The following is a 20,161-nucleotide window of genomic DNA, read 5'->3' as shown; positions in this document are numbered from 1 at the left end:
TTATAGATATAAGTCTACATTGGGCAATTACCCAGAGTCCTTAAACATTTAATGTTTTTCCTTAAAGTATGATTTTGGTGGTTTCTGACTTGCTCTCCTAAAAATCCTACAGCCTATTCATTTGCCTTTACCACATTACTAACATGTAAGGACCCACTCCCTAGATTTAACCCACCTTCTTATACTGTGAGGTCAGAAAATACATGTTTCAACCATATTTAAACACATTTAGAATTTGTTTCTAGCAAAACTTAGAAAAAGGACAGAGAGTATATCAGATATTTTTAGATCCCACTACCTTTTCACAGAACATGTAAGTAAAAAACCATTTATAATGTCCCATTAAATATATCTTACATTTTTCACTCTCCTATCAGTCTCTTCTTGCCTGTAAAGAAAAAAGAAAATATCCATTAGTAATATCTATGAACCTTAAATTGTTAATTATTAACTAGAAAAAACTCATTTGTATTCTAAAGTTCTATCAATATTAATACCACCTGGAAGTTCAGAAACCTTAGTTTATTATCCATCAGAAGGATTTTTCCATATTCACTGATTTCATGAAATATAACTGTCAGTTTTCTATAAAAAGCAAGGTTGTCTTTTTTCCTTACTTTATTCATTACAGTCTGATTTTTTAAATGTGTTATTTGCATTTATAAGTTTTCATTTTAAACAATGTTTAAACCCAAGCAAAAGGCGAAAAAATCAATGCGTGTTCACAGCAGAAAAAAAAAATCAGGAAATGAGGGAAAAAGCCCTTAAATAGGAAAAAACAAAAGTAATTTTGCCCTGAGTTTTCTTTTCCACTTTGCGTGAGGGTTTTTTCACTCAAGTTCCCCAGAGGAAATTGCTCAGAGACCAAACCCTGCAGATGTTGAAAAGTGCAGTTTAAAAAATAGCCATGAACCTCTGCCTAAAGAGATTTCACTCTATTACAAGCATCATGAGTTTTCCCCCTACCTGTAAAAGGGCATGGTATTTGTGGGAAAAGTTAAAGAGGCAGATGTCACTGCAATGTTGAAGACGAAAAACATAAGTTAATTAACAAAGCAATGGATGACCCTAAACTATTGGTGCTTTCCATCAGAGACTTAAGCAGTATCATTGCTAATTCAGAGAGATGCAGGAGCCTGAGCTAGATGACCTCCAAGGTCGCTTTTCAGTCTAAGAGTCATAAGTAGTACATTTATAAGAAAATATATATGTATACACACACATCATGTGTGTAAGACATATAAAACACACATATATAACATACATACACAGGGAGACAAAGAAAAGGGGGAGAGAGTGAGCACACAAATGGAGACAAACATTTAACTTAGCTTTCAAAGAATCCATGAAGACAGCTACGACCACTCCTTCCCATAAGATAAACATGAACTGAATGAACTTAAGAACAACATTTGCCTCTCACCTACCCCCAAAACAGCCTAACAAAAATAAAATCCACAAACTCTCACCCTACTGTGGAAATGTAAATTGGTACAACTACTTTAGTACATTTGGTAGCATCTATTCAAGCTGAATATACAGTATATGCATATTCTATGACCTAGTACTTCCACTCCTCGATATATACCCAACAGAAATGCTTACAGATGTTCACCAAAAGTCATATATGAGAAACTTTATAGAGGCACAATTTATAATAGAAATAACTGGAGCTACATCTATGTCTTTAACAGTAGAATGGATAAATTATGGAATATCCACACAATGAAATATTCCATAGCAATGAGAACAAACCACCTGCAGCTATCTGGTTCAATCTGACAAACAATGGGAAGTAAAGGAAGCCAAATAGAGCACAGACTGTATTATTCATTCAAGTCAAGAACAAAAACAGGCATAACAAAGATATGATGTTAGGAGTCAGGATACTTTTCGCCCTGGTGGGGGAGGATGGAAGTGACTGGAAAAAGGTGAGGGGCTTCTAGGGCGCTGAAAATTTCTTATATTTTGATCTGTAAGCTGGCTATTTAAGTGAGTTCCATCTCTAAAGTCTGTGAATTGTACACTTAAACTACACATATAGAAAAAGATACATGCTTCAAAAAAGCAAATAAATTTTACAGCCCAAGTACTTAAATCCTAGCTTATCTCTTAAGTAAAAAAGAAAATCATCTTGTAAAAACAAAATCAACATTTTTCAAAGAAGTGGGGGGAAAATAAATCATTAGAAACTGACAATAAAAAAAAAAAGAGTTATATTGGGAATTCCCTGGTGGTCTAGTGGTTAGGATTCAGTGCTTTCACTGCCATGGCCTGGGTTCAATCCCTGGTTGGGGAACTGAGATCCCGCAAGCCACACAGCATGGGCAAAAAAAAAAAAAAAGTGATAAAATATATAGCCTCTTTTTATGTTAATGACCAACAAACACACTTCAGACATTAACCAAAGCACAAAGAACCATCAATACTCAATGAAAAGGATACATTAGGCTGAAAATCACCACATTCTTAACAGTCAATGCAAACCACCCCACTTTTCTCAGAAGTACACTGAGGGCAGAAAGAAGAGGAACAGAGCTCTCTTGGACCCCTGACCTCCTTTCCACAGCCCTCTCTAAAGGTTCCTAATCCATCACACTCATTTACTTTGTATTATGACAAAGCAATAATTGTAAACACAAGGTATGGCCTATTTTGGAATAAACACTCACAATAAGCAGTGACCTTGGCACTATAACCTTTCCCTCATTTCACAATCCCTTCTGCATATGAGCATTTATAACATGCTCTTGAACAAAGGGACACACATGCCGGCCAAATTGCTGTTCTATCACTGAAATGTAATGCCAGGAATTCAAGTAGTCAATGATTTGCTGGAGTCCATAGAGGTCAACTTCTGACACACAACAAACACATCTCATTGTATGCAAGTCAGTAACCAGGCGGCTCCTTTCCCTGCTGTGGCCACAGGGCACAACCCCAAGGCCTTCCAAATAGAGCAAGCGTGAGGGCAGAGGAGAAGCTCCTGGTATCAGTCTCTCTATGACCATCCAAGATATTGCCTAACCCATCAGAACCGAAAATAAGACAGTCTGATCTACAAATAGGCTAATTCCCTTACAACAGATATTTCAACAGTTGACATGGTATAATTCCATGTTCAGAAGCATGGTCTTTGGGTCAGATGTAGGTCCCATTAGCTATGTTCATCTTAACTCTTGAAGCTTCCATCTCCTTCTGGAGAAACTGCAAATAATGGCCCTTATTCCAGGACATCATAAGAAAAGTACACAGGCATTTAGCAGAGTCCTTAGCCTCATGGTAAGTGCTCATCAAGTAGCAATTACCACTAGACTGTAAGCTATGTGAGGGCAGGGCCCAACTTATTTACCAAGCTACCCACACAGGCTTCTTAGTGACGTCATGCTGGACTCCAATATTTAAGTTGCAACCAGCCTGCCTGACACTCCCCATCTGTCGTCCCTGCTTTATTTTTGTATTTATAACCATCAACTGCATGCATTCGTTTATTATCTGTCTCTTCATAATCCAAAAGGAATTTTTGTGATTTTATTTACTGCTATATCCCAAGTGTCTTAAGACAGGGTCTACCACCTGACGAGTACGTTAAAATATTTTATTAAAAACGCCTAGCACATGGGACTTCCCTGGTGGTCCAGTGGTTAAGACTCCATGCTTCCAATGCAGGGGGCGTGGATTCGATCCCGGGTCGGCGAACTAAGATCACATGCCACTCGGCGTGGCCAAAAAACACAAAAACCAAAACAAAACCTCTGAGTTTTCTAAGTTAATTATTTCCATAATTTTAGTTTAAATGCCTAGCACAGTGCATGGCACACAGATGTTCACCAATACTAATCTGAACACATTTATTTAGCTTACAAAAAGAAATGTAAGTCAGCAAAAGAAAGCCTGAAATGATAAAAGCTCAGGAGATTCCTATGAGATGTCAAAGAACAGTTAAATTACATTAGCTTACTTAAAACATCCAATTTTGACTCCAACTGTATTGATACTCATAACTGGGCTTCTTTTTTAAAGCTATTTTCTTAAAAATTGCAATAAAAGGAATTCTTTATAATCATAGATCAATAACCCAAAAAAGGCACAGGTTCAAAAACAAAGGGCAGCTTCAAAGTGCTGAGTACAAAGATTAAGTGGTAGCCTCTGGGATAAAAAAGCTTCCCAGCAGAGCTCTGAAAGACAAAGGCCAAAGAATCCAAACCTTCCTTGAAACCCAAATTTACCATAAAAAGGGACAGAGATGAAACATTAATAGTTTGAAAAAATGACTATGTTGAATATGTTGCTAGCCTTCTCTGTGTATTACACGCTAATTTAAATATTGTTTAATATTCAGGAAATACCAAGTATGACGTAGATATCATCTTCCACTCTGTTAATGGAAAAGCTCTGGTAATTCTTCACTACCTGACAAAGGACCAGAAAACATGTGCTCATCACAGAGCTCTAAACTTCCTGCCAGAGGCCAGGAAGAAAAGAGCCATAAACCCTCAAGTAAGCCCATCAGTGAACAAGATCCATCAGTAACCACCTTATCCTAACTTCAAGGTATACTCAGAGCCAGGAAACTCTAGGTCTGATCCTTTCTTTATTCAAAGCTGTTTTAAAATACTCGTACAAATCCTCCATCAAGGAGCACCAACCATCTCTAAGGAAAGGACCAGGGAAATAAAATCCATGTGGATGCTCTGGCTCTCATCGGGAGACCCCATTCTTCCCCCAAGGCAGCAGCGTGGCTAAGAGGGCAGGCTCTGGAGTCAGACCTCCTGGGTGTGATTTCTGGCTCCACTTTTGGGAGCTGTGAGAATGTGGCAAGGCTTATCTAACTCTGTGTCTCCATAGTCTCACCTGGAAACCACATACCCATTTCACTGGGCTTAAGACAGACATTTGAAAAGTACTGAACCCAAGCAGATCAAGTAAAGGAGACACTTCAAGACTATCCTCCAATTACCCACCTCAACCACACAGTATGGTGGAAGGGAAGTGGCGAGAGAACAGGCAAGTTTCCCCACACATAGTATTTTCCCCCAGAAGAGACATTTCTGTGACGCACAATTCAAGACACTCTTTCATGTTCTGCTTTCCTTTCCCTCTTTCTCTGAAAGGCTTTGAACAAGAGATTGTTTCTAGAATAAGGTCAAACAAAGAGCAAGGCAAACTAGTGTGGTATGACCGTTGTTGGCCAAACATCCATGTTGGCCCCAAGCCAGCCCTCCTCACCCGCCCTTTATCTAGCAGGGACTGCCTAGGCCAACACCCTTCAATTTTCCAAAAGCTCAAAATCTGAGGGAAAAAAAATGTGCCTACATGGCCGAAGTCTATCTCTCTCATATCTGATAGCATAGTTTGGGAACAGAATGTTAAAGGATGAGATTCTAGTTTTATTATAGTTTGGTGCAGCCAGTTGTAGTCTAGGGCTTCATCAAAAATATTTCCAAAGACGTTCTGTTTATCCAAAGAGCTAACGCTGGGCCCACATGCATGCACCCACCTCAGCCTTTCATAGAATCTCTCCTGGTGGACAGCAGAGAGCTGTAACCACACCTGACTCACAGGCCTGGCTAAGAGCTGCCAAGCTTCCAATGTTCATATATAAGTCACCTAAAGCCACTCACAGAGCCAGTCCAGCAGATCAAGGACAAAGAGTTGGAGGAAAATTCCCCCCAAATAAGATAAAGCTTCACAGAGCTTGACACCGACTCCCAATTCTCTCTTTATGTTCTTCCTCCATACCTTTTTGTTTTTTTTTCTTCTTCCATATCTTGATACATCTTTTCCTCAAGGTACCAACTTCTTCATTGGCAGCACCATAAGCTCAATCTCGTCATGTTCTGCCCTAAGATCAAAATCCCTTGACACTGAATTCTTCATGCTCCAAAATCATCCTTCCTCCCTAAATCCCAGCCCACACCCTGCCCAATCCAGCCTCGGTGAAGATCAAATACAGTTGTCTTACCGAAGCATCATACAAGGAAGCGTGTGATGAAAAACTCATGCTGGAATTTCTGATAGAGTGGGAATATCTTTGCTCCAGATACCACGGGGGAAGACTCCCTACATCCTAACAGGAGAGATGAGACATGTGGTACCACCTGCCACTACCCCAGGCTTCTCTGGCTACAAGGAATCTGGAGTTCAATAAGAGACTCAAGTATAACTTCCTACCCCACCCGGTCTCCTCCCTGCCATACACACTCACCCCTCTTTCTATCCCTAATCCTACAGCCCCGATCATCCCCTTCTCTTGGCCTCAAAAAAGCTTTTACCTTTGTTCCTCAGAACAACTGCAACTCACTGGGTGATTATGTCCCCAAGCATCCACTTCCAGAGGCTACTTCCCAGAGCAGGGCGTGGACCCAACCCTTCCAGAGTCCGTTCTAACCCTGCCCTGCCCTGCCCTGGGCAGCTTCAGCTGACCGGGACATGCTGCTTGGGAAACGGGGTTGACATCAGAGAAGCTGGGCTCACACAGTACTTGGTCCTCCTCCAAGCCACTAAGTAATCCCTGCCCTCCAGTTGTTGCTTATGTAGTCTGGCCACCTGTTCACAACTTTTAAAAAAATGTCAAGAAATGAGGTCCTGGATCATGATTTCATAAGCGGTCACCAGTAGAAAAAAGTGTGTGGACTGTATCTGCTTTCAATCTGTCAGGTATGCATGAGGTTAGGGAGGAGGCGTGTGTGTGGCCAGGGGAGACGGTTAAGACCATTCAAAGCAGATGCCCTTCTCATTACAACCGCGGCATCGTTTTCTATACGAGACAAGACGGTCTGCCTCCAAATGGGAGGAAAGGGTTGCTCAGGATACTGGGTGAAATTTTAAGACGCAGAGTGACATAATAATTTCTGATGCTACTGTCGCTGAGGGAAGGGCCTGTCTTTATTCCAAATGCAGGAAGTGAAGAAGGAATTTAGGAATCTATCAGGTAACGGCTCCTTTTTCTATTAACAGACATTTTTATTCATGGAAGCTCTTCCTTTGCATTACATAAAATAGAGCAAACCTTTCTCTAATGACTGGCAAATAGAAGGAGGAAGAAATGTGTGGATAAAAGTTAAAGACGAATTCTTGGAATACTGCACTCAAAAAGTAAGCTGCATTTAAAAAAATGAAGTTGAAATTCTTCCTTTCCTCCCACCTTCATCCCTAAAAATGAAACTGTATTCCATTTGACAATCTGCCAGTAATGTGAGGCACGTGTGACTCATAGCTTTTAATCTGCCATTTGCTACAAAGTGCAGCTCTACCTGACTGTGGAAATTGTAAAAACGGCACTTGAGAAAATAATACCAAATCTGGAGATAATCAGTGAGCAAAAACAGATAAACGATGATTTCTGTACTTACCTATGTGAGACAAAACTCTTGGAAATTCAACAGTTTTTGCCCTAGGAACATAATGCTTATTCCAAACATGACAAATGAGTAAGTACCCTCTCGTTAAAAATCATTTCTTATTAAATTTCACACCCCACCCACACAGTACTAAGAATAGCTAAGTTTCACTTGAAGAGAAAGGAAAAAAAAAAACCCACATGCGTTCGAAGACACTGGCACATGGTTCCACTTAAATAATGAACCTGAAGAGCTGCTGCAGGAGCTGAAAAGTGGGTTTTTTTCCTAACTCTCTCAACCACAGACTTTTTGCAAATCTTCTTTTCTACTTTTTGGAGTATGTTTGCTATTACATAAAACTGATTTCACAATTTGAGACTCACACATGTATATCCCCTGTTAGATGGTAACCCAGAAACAGACAATTCCTGAATACAGAATTTAATATCCATGATATATGCTCCGTGTACTAAATGGAGTTATGACCTTCAATTATATAAAATGTGCTGGGGAGAGACTACAGGGGGTGTCAATTACAGGCCTACCCATCATTTTACTTCTGTAGGTAACAATGCCAGGTAGCAGCAGCAACGGGAAGAGTGGGCTTGGTTTTAGACATGGGAAGTTTGAGACACATGACAAAGTAGAAATGTGAAGTAACTGGTAATTAGACATACAAGTGGGATGTTCAAGCTAGAAATCTAGGTTGGAGATATAATCTGGGGAGTTGTCAGCATCGAGATTAAGTGTAAAGTCATGAAGCTACAATGAGACACCCCTAGAAAATAAGTGTAGATAGAGAAGAGGTCTAGGGGTTGAGGGCTGGGAAACCCAACACATAAGGGCTAAGAGGTAGAGGAGAAACCAGCAAAGCAGACACAGAAGGACCAGCCAATGTGATGGGAGTGGCACGCCAGAGGGAAGGAGACTGAGATGGAGGGAACAGTCAAAAATGTTGTTGAGAGGGGAATGAGGATGAGCGCTGAGGAATTACTGCTGTATTCTTTTCTTAACCCTTATAATATCTTACACACATGTAATACACACTCACTCAATTACTAATTGCTTCTCCTCAAAGGAGAAAAAGAAAGAAGTATTAATATCAACAAAAATCCTGTCAAAACCACTGATGTTCCTAAACATACAATTTAGGAGAATACTGAGCTAGATGGCTCAGGTGCCCTTCCAGACTTCTGAGCCCACACTTAGCAAAGCCAACAAGAAATTCAACTATAGGTATAAATCTTCTTGTCTTTAGCATCATGATATTGGAATAATAATGTGCCAGGTGAGGAATTTTCCAAGTCAGTATTTGTCAAACTGTGTACCATGAAGCATGAGAAACTGGCAGATTGAATGGGGCTTAAGGTCTAAACTTTTTACAAAGTGTTGCATACTTTCTCCTTAACACATAACAGAAAATTGAAGTTGTGAAAAGCCCTACAACAAGAGATCTGTTTTACTTATACTTTGAAAAATTCACTTTCTCATAGTTTTTGGCAGAACAGTTACTAAAATCTTAAGGAATTCTGGTATCGATGAAGTATTTCCCAATTGTGTTCTGTTTAAGTCCACTTTATGCTTTAATTGTATCATGCATATTAATAATAATTACCTTTATTAAGCACTTTATATTAATCATTATGTTGACTGTATTGCATTATTATCTCCTTTAATCCACACAACAATCCAATGATTTATAGATTTATAGATTTATAGATTAGGAAATTGGGACTCCAAAGGCTTAAAAACTTTCCCAAGGTCACAAAACTATTAAGACTTGATGTGATCCATGCTTGCCATACACTAAAAGCCATGGATTAAGACCCTGTTTTAGTATTAGTGCAGTCACCCTTTCTACCTTAATATATTTTTAATAGTTTACTTCTTTCTTAATCCTGAAAAATAATTGTCTGTAATATCCTTGAGAAGTATAAATGTCTCTCAATATCCTCTCCAAGTGTTGGTTCAAAACCTATCTATAGCAGCAATAATTTCCTGCCTAAATCTGTCTCTCAAAGACAATGGCAGAAGTTCCCCCTTACCTTTTCTGGCAAAATTTAGATTTGTACTGTACTATCTTGCACGTACAACCCGTTATGGGATTCTGCAGATGGAAAATTGCCAAAGCATTTTTTAAAGGACTTCCTTCTGAGTAACTGAAATATATCACAATAATTCTCGTAGTGAGAGAAATGCAAGGCAGAGATTACCTGTTCTTATCACTGCTAAGCCTTTATGAGTGTCGTTTCTTTAAAGCAAGTACCCATCGAATATAAATAAAAAGATTATAAATTAAGCACAAGCAAGATTAAATGGGAAAACATTTTGGTTAGCCTCCTGAAGGTACATTTTCTGATCTTAAAAAAAAAAAAGGGGGCTTCCCTGGTGGCACGGTGGTTGAGAGTCCGCCTGCCGATGCAGGGGACACAGGTTCGTGCCCCGGTCTGGGAAGATCCCACATGCCGCGGAGCGGCTGGGCCTGTGAGCCATGGCCGCTGGGCCTGCGTGTCTGGAGCCTGTGCTCCACAACGGGAGAGGCCACAACAGTGAGAGGCCCGCATACCGCAAAAAAAAAAAAAAAAAGCTAAATCTACCTTTAGGTTTGTGAAAATTAAACAAAAAATATTTAAAGTGCCTAGCATGTAGATACTTATTTTCTTTCTGATGAACATGAAAGCATAAGGTGTAAATTATTAGTAGTAAGTTATTATATCATTACACCAATTCCTTAGCTGTAATTTATATTAAATGTGCTATGTGTGTATAGTACAAACCGGTATTGACAAAGTAGTGCATACCAAACTATTGATTCATGCTACACATTCAAAAGTCTCCATATTGCTTTTAAGTACATTATTCTCCTTTGCCTATAAGTGAGACTTGTTTCAAAATTTTAATTCCACCATGGGAAAAATCAGCACCATGGCCCCCTCAAAAAAATCCCTAGCCCAAGTTTTTCATAAATCATTTTTAGTCCTAAATTTTGCCTGTTCTAGATTAGCCTCTCTTATCTTAGTGTTTTTTTAAAAAAAAAAAACACCAAATTTTTCACAACTATATTTAATCCAAAGGTTCCTAGGGGCAATATATATTTAGAACAGAGTTTCTTGACAATGTTACCCTTTGAACCTTACAATTCTTCACTGCGGGGGATTACCCTGTGCATTGCAGGATGTTAAACAGACTCCTGGCCTTATTCACTAGACACCTCACCTCACTCTACTCAAGACAATCAGAAATGTCTCCAGACGTTACTAAATATCCCCTGGGGCACAAAATTGTCCGACGTTGAGAACCACTGTTTTAGAGGATATAAGAATTTAACTTATTCCTCTTCATAAAGTATACTCAAGGTTCCATGGGCCTAAAATTAGCTGAAACCAAAACCAATCTCATGAGTAGTAAATGAAGTCTGAGGAGTTGACTCACTCTCCAAGAACGACCAAATATTAAATTAAAAACATATTATGGGGCCTCCCTGGTGGCGCAAGTGGTTGAGAGTCCGCCTGCAGATGCAGGGGATACGGGTTCGTGCCCCGGTCTGGGAGGATCCCATATGCCGCGGAGCGGCTGGGCCCGTGGGCCATGGCCGCTGAGCCTGCGCGTCCGGAGCCTGTGCTCCGCAGCGGGGGAGGCCGCAGCAGTGAGAGGCCCGCGTACCGCAAAAAAAAGAAAAAAAAAAAACAACATATTATGACTTATCTTCCTTGCAATTTGTATAAAGCTTCCTGTCTTTCATTAGAGAGTTAACACCATGCATCATTTTAAAATTTCCATTTACATATACCGCCTTCCATAGATGTGCCATTTCCTTCTTAGCCTTTCATATAATGCTTCAAATTTCGGAATCTTATCAAAGTATCACCAATCACTCTGTATAAATCATTGAGAAAGAATGGACATGCTTCAAAGGAATAACATAATTGGTTTTCAAATTCAGATTAATAGAACACTGCCTTCTTCAATTAACTTTCAAGTTCAGTACACATTCAATCCCGATGTCCTTCAGAGTAGTTTACATTTCTTGCAATCAATTTCAATTTTCCCATTTTCTGTGAATACCTTTTTGAAACTTCCAAGACTAATGAATCTAGTGAGATTTTTCTTCTTCTTTCTCCCCTTCACCATATTTAATCTAAACCAAATTCAAATAATACTTCCCAGGCAACTTTTCTCAGATATGCCCTTTATATTCCCACTATCACCAGTTCAGAATTTAAACTGAATAAGTCTTCCTAAGTGCATGCATCATCTAATCCCGAGCCTGTTCATCCTTCCACATGCTCTCCACTGGTGAAGGGCCCCAAATTTCAGAGTCAGAAAACTAAGGCCTAAGCCAAACAACATCTCCCTCGAACACTCACTTCCCCACCAAACAAATCCTATCAATTCTAGTCTCTAAATCTCTCTGGAATTCCTTGCTTCTTTCTCAGATGTATTTCCTGTCTTCGATCTTCCCCCTGGTCCTCCTCCTCCCCAGAGATTCCTGAAGAATCATCCTAAAATGGAATCCTCTCCACGTCTCCTTTTTTTTTTTTTTAATAAATTTTTTTATTTTTTATTTTTTATTTTTGGCCGCGTTGGGTCTTTGCTGCTGTGCGCGGGCTTTCTCTGGCTGCAGTGAGCAGGGGCTACTTACTCTTCGTTGTGGTGCGTGGGCTTCTCATTGCGGTGGCTTCTCTTGTTGCAGAGCACGGGCTCTAGGTGCGCGGGCTTCAGTAGTTGTGGCTCGGGGGCTCAGTATTTGTGGCACACGAGCTCTAGAGCGCAGGCTCAGTAGTTGTGGTGCACAGGCTTAGTTGCTCTGCGGCATGTGGGATCTTCCCGGACCAGGGCTCGAACCTGTGTCCCCTGCATTGGCAGGCGGATTCTTAACCACTGCGCCACCAGGGAAGCCCCATGTCTGCTATCTTGACATTCTTACCTCTTACGGTTTATTTCCCTCAAATAAAGTTCAAAACATAGCATTCACATTCATCATCTGCCCACTCTCGGTCACCTCGTTTCTTGACCTGCCCCAGCATAAACCCGACACTTTTTCTATAAAACAGCTCTAGAACTCTCTCAACAGCCCTGATCTCTCCCACCTCCACAGAAGAGACAACAGGAGGTTTTCTCTTCCTAGAAGGCTCTTGACTGTTCTCCCCCACTTTTGAATTGTTCATCCTTTCAGATTAAACTCAAATGTCACCAGCCTCTGAAGCCTTCCTATCTTCTAGAGGCCTCTCTCATGTGAGCCCATGGGTGCTCCGCACAGAGTGCTTTTAAAGCATTCCATTAAATTATCTTCCTAGTCTCTCCCACTGGACTGTGAACTCCATGAATTCAGAAACAGAATGCTGTTCATCTCTGGCTAAGTACTTAAAATATAGGCATTAAAATATTACCATTAAGGGCTTCCCTGGTGGCGCAGTGGTTGGGAATCTGCCTGCCAGTGCAGGGGACACGGGTTCGAGCCCTGGTCTGGGAGGATCCCACATGCCACGGACCGGCTGGGCCTGTGAGCCACAATTACTGAGCCTGTGCGTCTGGAGCCTGTGCTCCGCAACAAGAGAGGCCGTGACAGTGAGAGGCCCACGCACCACGATGAAGAGTGGCCCCCGCTTGCCACAACTAGAGAAAGCCCTCGCACAGAAACGAAGACCCAACACAGCCATTAAAAAAAAAGTATATATATATATATATATATATATATATATATATATATTACCAGAAAGAGGAGATTGATCTTCAGCCTCTTCTAAAAATCTATCCTACCAATCACCTAGAATCATTTTTAAGGGGCCATTTACTCCCTCTCATCTCCACTAAATCCTGACTTCAATTCTTATGCTTTATCTTGAACTTAATTTTAGTTACATCCCCATTTCCATCTTTCAGCCATTTCCTGTTGCATCTCACTCTATTCTGACTTTAATCAAACAAGTCTAACACAACAGGACCTGTTTACTCTCACTCCAGAGCTATATATTCCATTCCTTCAGCCTAACATGCCCAGAATCTGTCACACATTTAACTCTTAAATGTCAATTTCCAGGAAACTCCCATTGGACATTGCCAAGTCCCTGATACACCATCACTTTAGAGTCCTAATCGCTCATACAAATATAGAGCCATACCATTATTCATCCACTTATATCCATTACTGACGTTAATAAAATACATTTTGTGTATTTGTCTACCTACCTCCAAAGGACCTTTGAGGACTATTTTCTTTCCACAAACATTATTCACATACAGTTGACCTTTGAACAGTGCTGAACATGTAATACCATAGTACGTATTTAGTGAAAAAAGTCCACGTGTAAGTGGACCCTCACAAGTTTAAACCTATGTTGTTCAAAGGTCAACTGTACTGGGGGTTTTCCTGAATATCTATACAAGATGGAGTAAAAATATTCTTAGGGTAATAATGTCACATACCTTCTCTTTGAGTAGTTCCCATTGATTTATCCCCTAAAACAGAGGTTCTCAAACCACGGTCTCCAGACCATCAGTATCCACAGTACCACAGAACTTGTTAGAAATAAAAATCCTCAGACCCTACTCCATACCTCCTGAACCAGCAACTCTGGGGTTAGGAGTCCAGGAATCTGGGTCTTAGTGAGTCCTCCGGGTGATTCTGATGCATGCAAATGATTGAGAGTCAGTGCCCTTGAAATATATACCAAAGTTAAAACTACAGCTTAACTGAGCTACAGCTTCAACTAGTTTAGGTACTTCTCTGAAGAAGGAAGTTAAACTGAAACATAATTCCTCTAGCCTTACCCAACTAGAATTAAAAACAAACAATAAAAAGCACAAAGAAACTCAGAGTTAAGTGAAAAGCCTGGAACTGCTGCCAATGATTTTCAAGTGTTGACTGAAAAACGTCAATGTGTTTCCCTGGGCTTGCATGGGCTTCAGAGAGCACCGTAAAAATGCACTCGATTTGTTGCTGTCGCTGCTCACTAAGCTGTCACTTAGGATGTCTTGGTCCAGGGATCTAAAGGACAGGGAAGATCATTGAGTTCACTGCTTAACAGTCCATAAGCACCACCACTCCATGGGATCCAGAAGAGAACAGCCAAACATAAAAACACACAAACCATGTCCATGTTTCAAGAAGGACAGAAATGATTTCTCCTGTAAGTTTTCTGAAAAGTCAACCACTGTCAGCTTTAAAGGAATGAATGCTATTCAGAAAGTTAAAATAAGTTAATTTTGTTACAGTCATCTTATAATTTCCTCATAAAATCATACATTCCTGTTATATGTCTCTGAAAAAGGGTAATTGGTGAGAAACTGGCCTAGACCTATTTTTGTATTACCTAATCTCTAATTTGTTTTCCCCAGTTAAGAAGAAAGTCTGGATTAAGTAACACTGGAATAATGCATCTGGTGAAAGATTAAATGAGCATGAATCTAAGACCACGTTATTAGAAAATCCTACACACAAAATTATAACACCAAAGTAGCTTACATAAAAATGGTTGTGTATATTAGGGTTGTAAGGCACCACTAACAAACACCAACACAGACCAACTTGTTGAAAACAGGTACAAAACATGGATAAAGAAAAGTGGACGGCGTTTGCACAGACCAATTAAATTGCCATTGGTAAATTTCCTTCTTTATCTTCTAAAATGTGAAATAATGTAAACATATTCAGGTCTACTGATTAAAGAAGGTGGTTGCCTTTGAAATTTAAGTATAGCCCTTATCCTTTTCAAGTTACTAAATCTGAAGTAGAATAATAAACTAAAATGTAGACAAAGTATCAATATTATAGACAGTCACTCACGGAAATAAGAAAAGGTTAAAGCCAGGTGAAATTAAATATTATTCTTGTTCAAGTCTTTTGCTGCCCTGGCTAAGCTGGGCATAAGACAGGGGGAAATAACTACACCCAAACCAGAAGGTGGGACTGAAGTCAGGATACATGTCTTGGCTCACGAGTGGCCTTGGAATAGCATCCTGACCTCTTCTGGGCCACATTTTCCCTCTCATGTGAAAGGAGGACTGCACTGGAGGGAGCTGTCTCTTTAGTACCTTCCAGCTCTGATAGTCTGATCCTTACCTCTTATAAAGGAATATTCCCACCACAATTTTTTTTTTTTTTTTTTGCGGTACGTGGGCCTCTCCCGTTGCGGAGCACAGGCTCCGGACGCGCAGGCTCAGCGGCCATGGCTCACGGGCCCAGCCGCTCCGTGGCATGTGGGATCCTCCCGGACCGGGGCACGAACCCACGTCCCCTGCATCAGCAGGCGGACTCTCAAACACTGCGCCACCACGATTTTTAATTTGATATGAAAGGCAGCAGAGAGACTCCCTAGAGAGCTTTTCTGGTAAGTTCAAATAAAACAGTGAACACTCACATCAACTGCATGATGTGACTAAGCATTTTGAACTAATATAAATAAATGTTCCCATGTATTACCTTGATTACAGTTGTGGCATAACGTGCTCCAGAGTTGAAGGTTGACAACTTTTGAATACAGTATTTATTCTCCTCATAACTATATGTCAATTTTTAAAAGATTATGAAATTAAAAATGCTTTTGAAATCACAAGTGAGTTAATTGATAGCAGAAAATTAATAAGTTTTCAAAGTCATTCCCTGAAAGCAATTCTCAGACATAATAAAAAACAACCTTTCAAATAATGTAACCCCAAATTTTGCCTTAAACTTTCAATAGAACACAAAAAAGGGATCAAACACCGGAATGTCAAATTATTTACTTAGGAGTGAGAGAGAATGAAGAGAATCATGAACAATGTATTTGGGAGGGAAATGAATATTTAGAAGTGTAAAAGTTTACTAAGGTAAGTTCTTCCTGATTACATCATTCTGTTTTATGAATGAACTAGTAAGACTTGAGACCTTTAGCAAAATGATTTACTACTAACTTCTTGGTGAGATAATGCCCTTCTTACTTTCATAGTTTTCTTTAACACAACTGTTAAATTAAGAGGACAAATTATCCACTTATAAGTCTTTAAGGAAAGAGTAAAAACAATCATTCCTAATAACAGAAGATTAAAGCAAGGATAAATTGTTAGCGGGCTATTCAATTATTTTTGCTTTCAACTTTTTCATCCTAAGAACACTGTTGGATATTATCTGTTTATATAAAATAAATCCAAATGCTTATAGTTGTTATCATAGTAATCAAAATATCCAAGGACTATGGAGAGATCATCAGTTATCCCTAGATCTGTAGTCTTACATTTCTTAAGATTTAAGTTGGTAGATACTTCTCCATTTACTCTAAATGTCAAAGAACAAAAAAGAAAAAGAAAAACTATCCTCTTCACACTTAAGGGTAAGAGTAGAGGTCCTTCCTTTCTTATTATTGTTTGTTGCATAGATTTGAGTCTACAGGAATGTCACCTGGGTCACACTTTTCTCTCCTGGCAGAGGGAGTCACTCTTGTCCCTCTGCCACACCTCTCCTTTCTCCATATATGCAGCTCTTTCCCCCTCCTCTATCTCCTTATATGGACAGATCCTTTATCTTCCCTTCTGCCTTATTACGCCAAGGGTAAATTCATATTGCTTAGTTCATTTAAGAAACACACCCTTACAATCCTATCTTAAGACTCACCTACTGGCACAGTGGTTAAGAATCTGCCTGGCAATGCAGGGGACACAGGTTCAAGCCCTGGTCTGGGAAGATTCCACATGCTGCGGAGCAACTAAGCCTGCGCACCACAACTACTGAGCCCACGTGCCTAGAGCCCATGCTCTGCAACAAAGACAAGGCACTACAATGAGAAGCCCACGCAACGCAATGAAAAGTAGCCCCCGCTTGCTGACACGCAGAAACGAAGACACAATGCAGCCAAAAATAAATAAATAAATAAATAAATCTATTTTTTTTAAAAAAAGAAGACTCACCTACAATTTTTAACCCCAAAGTCATGTCTACTGCATCTTATTAAATGAGATATTACTGGGCATTGGAGACTAAGGTTTTAAACTGAGGAAAACATACAGAATTAAGATTATTATGAGACTGAATAATATTGTACATAGCATGTATGTCTCATATTTTCTCTATCTATTCATCCATCGATGGACATTTAGGTTGTTTCCATATCTTGACTATTGTGAATAGTGCTGCAATGAACATGGGAGTCCAGAGGGCTCCTCAAGATCCTGACTTCAATTCTTATGAATAGACACCTGGAAGTGGAAATCCTGCCATCTGTAACAACATGTATGAACCTGGAGGACATGATACCGAATGAAATAAGCCAGTCACAGAAGGACATGGTTCCTCTTAAATGAGATATCTAAAATAGTCAACAGACAGAAACAGACAATAGAATGGTAGTTGCCAGGGACTAGGGGAAGGGGAAACTGGGAATTGCTTTTCAGTGGGTATATAGTGTCAGCTATAAAAGATGAATAAGTCTAGAGATCTGCTAAATACATTATGCCTATAGTTAACACTGGTTTGTGTACCTAATGATTTGTCAAGAGGATAGATCTCATGTTAAGTGTTCTTACCATAACAAAAAAGAAATTAGTATGAGAAAATTCATAGATTAACTTGTATCTAAGACAGTCAAGAAAGAAAAAAGGCAGCAACTCAGCAGTACTTTCTCTCAGCACCTTGGGTCCATCCCCTCCTCTCGAGCATTTCCTCTAAGTAGATAAGAGCAATAGACAAGAACCGTCCCTAAGTGTTCTTTGCTCCCTCCATAGGGTTCCTGTTCCTACCTGATCATCAATCACCAAATATTTTATAATTCAATCTAGCTCTAGATATATTAAAAGTTAGGAGTTTACAAATCTACCATAAAGGTAAAAAAAATGGAGTAGGAAATTTTAAAAAGCTATCATGTAGATTATGCACACCGTATTTAGAGAACACAGTCATCTAAAATGTTATCGTAAAGTATCCATAGTAGTTAACAGCCAGCATATAATGAATGTGTGCCATGTGTCAGGCATCTAAGCTCTTCACCTTTACTCACTTAATCCCCACAATGGTCCCTGTGTAGTAGGTACTAGTGTTGTCCTCTATTTCGCAGGTAAAGAAATGGAAGGACAGAGAGGGTAAGGGAACTGACCAAAGACCGCAGTCAGCACGGGCCGCCTGGGACTAATAACCAGGCATGTGGCTTCCTCTCTTAGTGAGGGAGGAAGGGCTTCCTGGATGAGGCAAGATGGTGCCTGGCCTGTAAGAATGGCTGTCCAGGGGAAGAAGCTGGCCTGACTGGTTGACAAAGCTTGTGTAGAAGGGAAATAAAAATGCAAGTAAATAAGCCAAACATGAATAGACAGTAGAACTCCATTAAAGTCTCAAGTGTGCTTGGACTTGACCTGTGGGTAAGTGGGAGCCATGATGGGCTCATGAGTGGGAATACATGATTCAAGTACACATATGAGACTTGAGGAGACTAACAGACAAAATACGAAATCTTTTATGAAAAGCAGGAGTCAAAATACCATAAGTATTTAATTATCTGATCAAAGCAAGCTTCCTTGAGTTCAAACCATATAAAATCTTAAAACAAAAACTGAACCCTTAATTCATTTGCGAGGGTGAAACCTAAATGCAAAGACACAAGCCCTGCCAGCCAGCAGGCTGCCAGATGGGGGTCAGGTGCAGAGGAGGGGAAGCCTCGTGTGCAGATGCACCCCAACCTGCAGCCCGACCTTCAGAGGTTAATGGGCCTCCTTTCTGATGCTTCACTTTAAAATACACTAAAGCTTCAAATCAGTGAGCTTGTTTTAGGAGAAAAGTTTACCAAAACTCTTTATGATTCTAATAAAATGTCACATTAATCCCAACAGCTACTTTTATTAGTACCTTTAAAATCTACTGAATGTAGAATTTTATCTAAAACTATGCTTAAAATATCATATCAAAACAAACCTTCCTGACGTGCTCTCTCCACCCCTGATTTATGTTGTTTCAGAGTCCTATCACCACCTCCCATCACCTTATATTTTTATTCATTATTGTCCTCCCTATTAGAATTTATGCCTAAGAATGGCAAGGCTTTGTCCTTTTCACCACAAAACTGGATCCCCAATCCCTAGAACAGTGCCATGCACAGAGTAAGAACACAATAAATATTTGTTAAACTCAGTCATTTATCCATCCATCTAGTTCTCGAATCAAATTCCCTGGTGTTACACCTGCCCTAAAATACTGTTATTTTTCCAACCTTGATGAACAGAAATGGAAGCAGTTTTGGGTTATAAAATTCCGTCAGGCTGAATGAGATGTTTTGCAGACTCCATAGTTTTGTTTTTCAATGCTGTTGTTTGGGAGTAGGGTTTTCATGGGTGGGAGAAAAAACAAGGAGTTAAGTACATTTTGTTGTACGAATTTGGATACAATGTGCCTGAAATGGTCTATGCTATGGGGGGCTGTACATATTCTTGTCTGGAACAGTTGCTGACAAGAGACACAGAGTTTAGATTTAAAAGATGTTGACAAGAAAGACAAGGGACAACTTTTGCTCAGGTTGTAGGAGAATATACAAAGCAAGTGAGTGGGGTTAGTATGGCCAACACTGGCCCAGATTGTGGCTACCACGCAAACAGGGGTATTTATGATTTAAGGACCCCAAGGCTAGGACACACAGTGATGTTGGATTCTCTAAACTGATCTGAATATCCACCTGAGCCCAGAGGCCAAGCCCACAGTGTTTCCTGGGAGGGCATGACATTCCCACTGCCCTTACTCCAAAAGCAAAGTAGTTCCTAGGACAAGAAATCCGGCCTAACATTTCCAGAAGGCACTACAGAAAAGAGATTTTGGACTCAAATAATAATTCCTTCTTTTCGTTGGCATTTAAAAGAAGGAAAGGGGC

The 20,161-nt window shown here is 40.0% G+C and overlaps 1 protein-coding gene across 9 annotated transcripts in view; it reads right to left on the bottom strand.

Moving 5' to 3' along the window:
- LMO7 (LIM domain 7) overlaps positions 1-20,161 on the bottom strand; it is a 205,651-nt gene that overhangs the window by 61,770 nt on the left and 123,720 nt on the right. For all 9 annotated transcript variants that reach the window (XM_060079624.1, XM_060079629.1, XM_060079630.1 and 6 more), the window contains one exon: positions 358-388. In XM_060079624.1, coding sequence (XP_059935607.1) covers positions 358-388 — 31 coding nt within the window. The remainder of the gene's footprint in view (positions 1-357; positions 389-20,161) is intronic.

This window comes from Mesoplodon densirostris, chromosome 17 (assembly GCF_025265405.1).
Source record: "Mesoplodon densirostris isolate mMesDen1 chromosome 17, mMesDen1 primary haplotype, whole genome shotgun sequence".
Classification (NCBI taxonomy): domain Eukaryota; kingdom Metazoa; phylum Chordata; class Mammalia; order Artiodactyla; family Ziphiidae; genus Mesoplodon; species Mesoplodon densirostris.
Note: the sequence above shows the minus strand (reverse complement) of the source record. Positions and strands in the feature narration are given on the sequence as shown.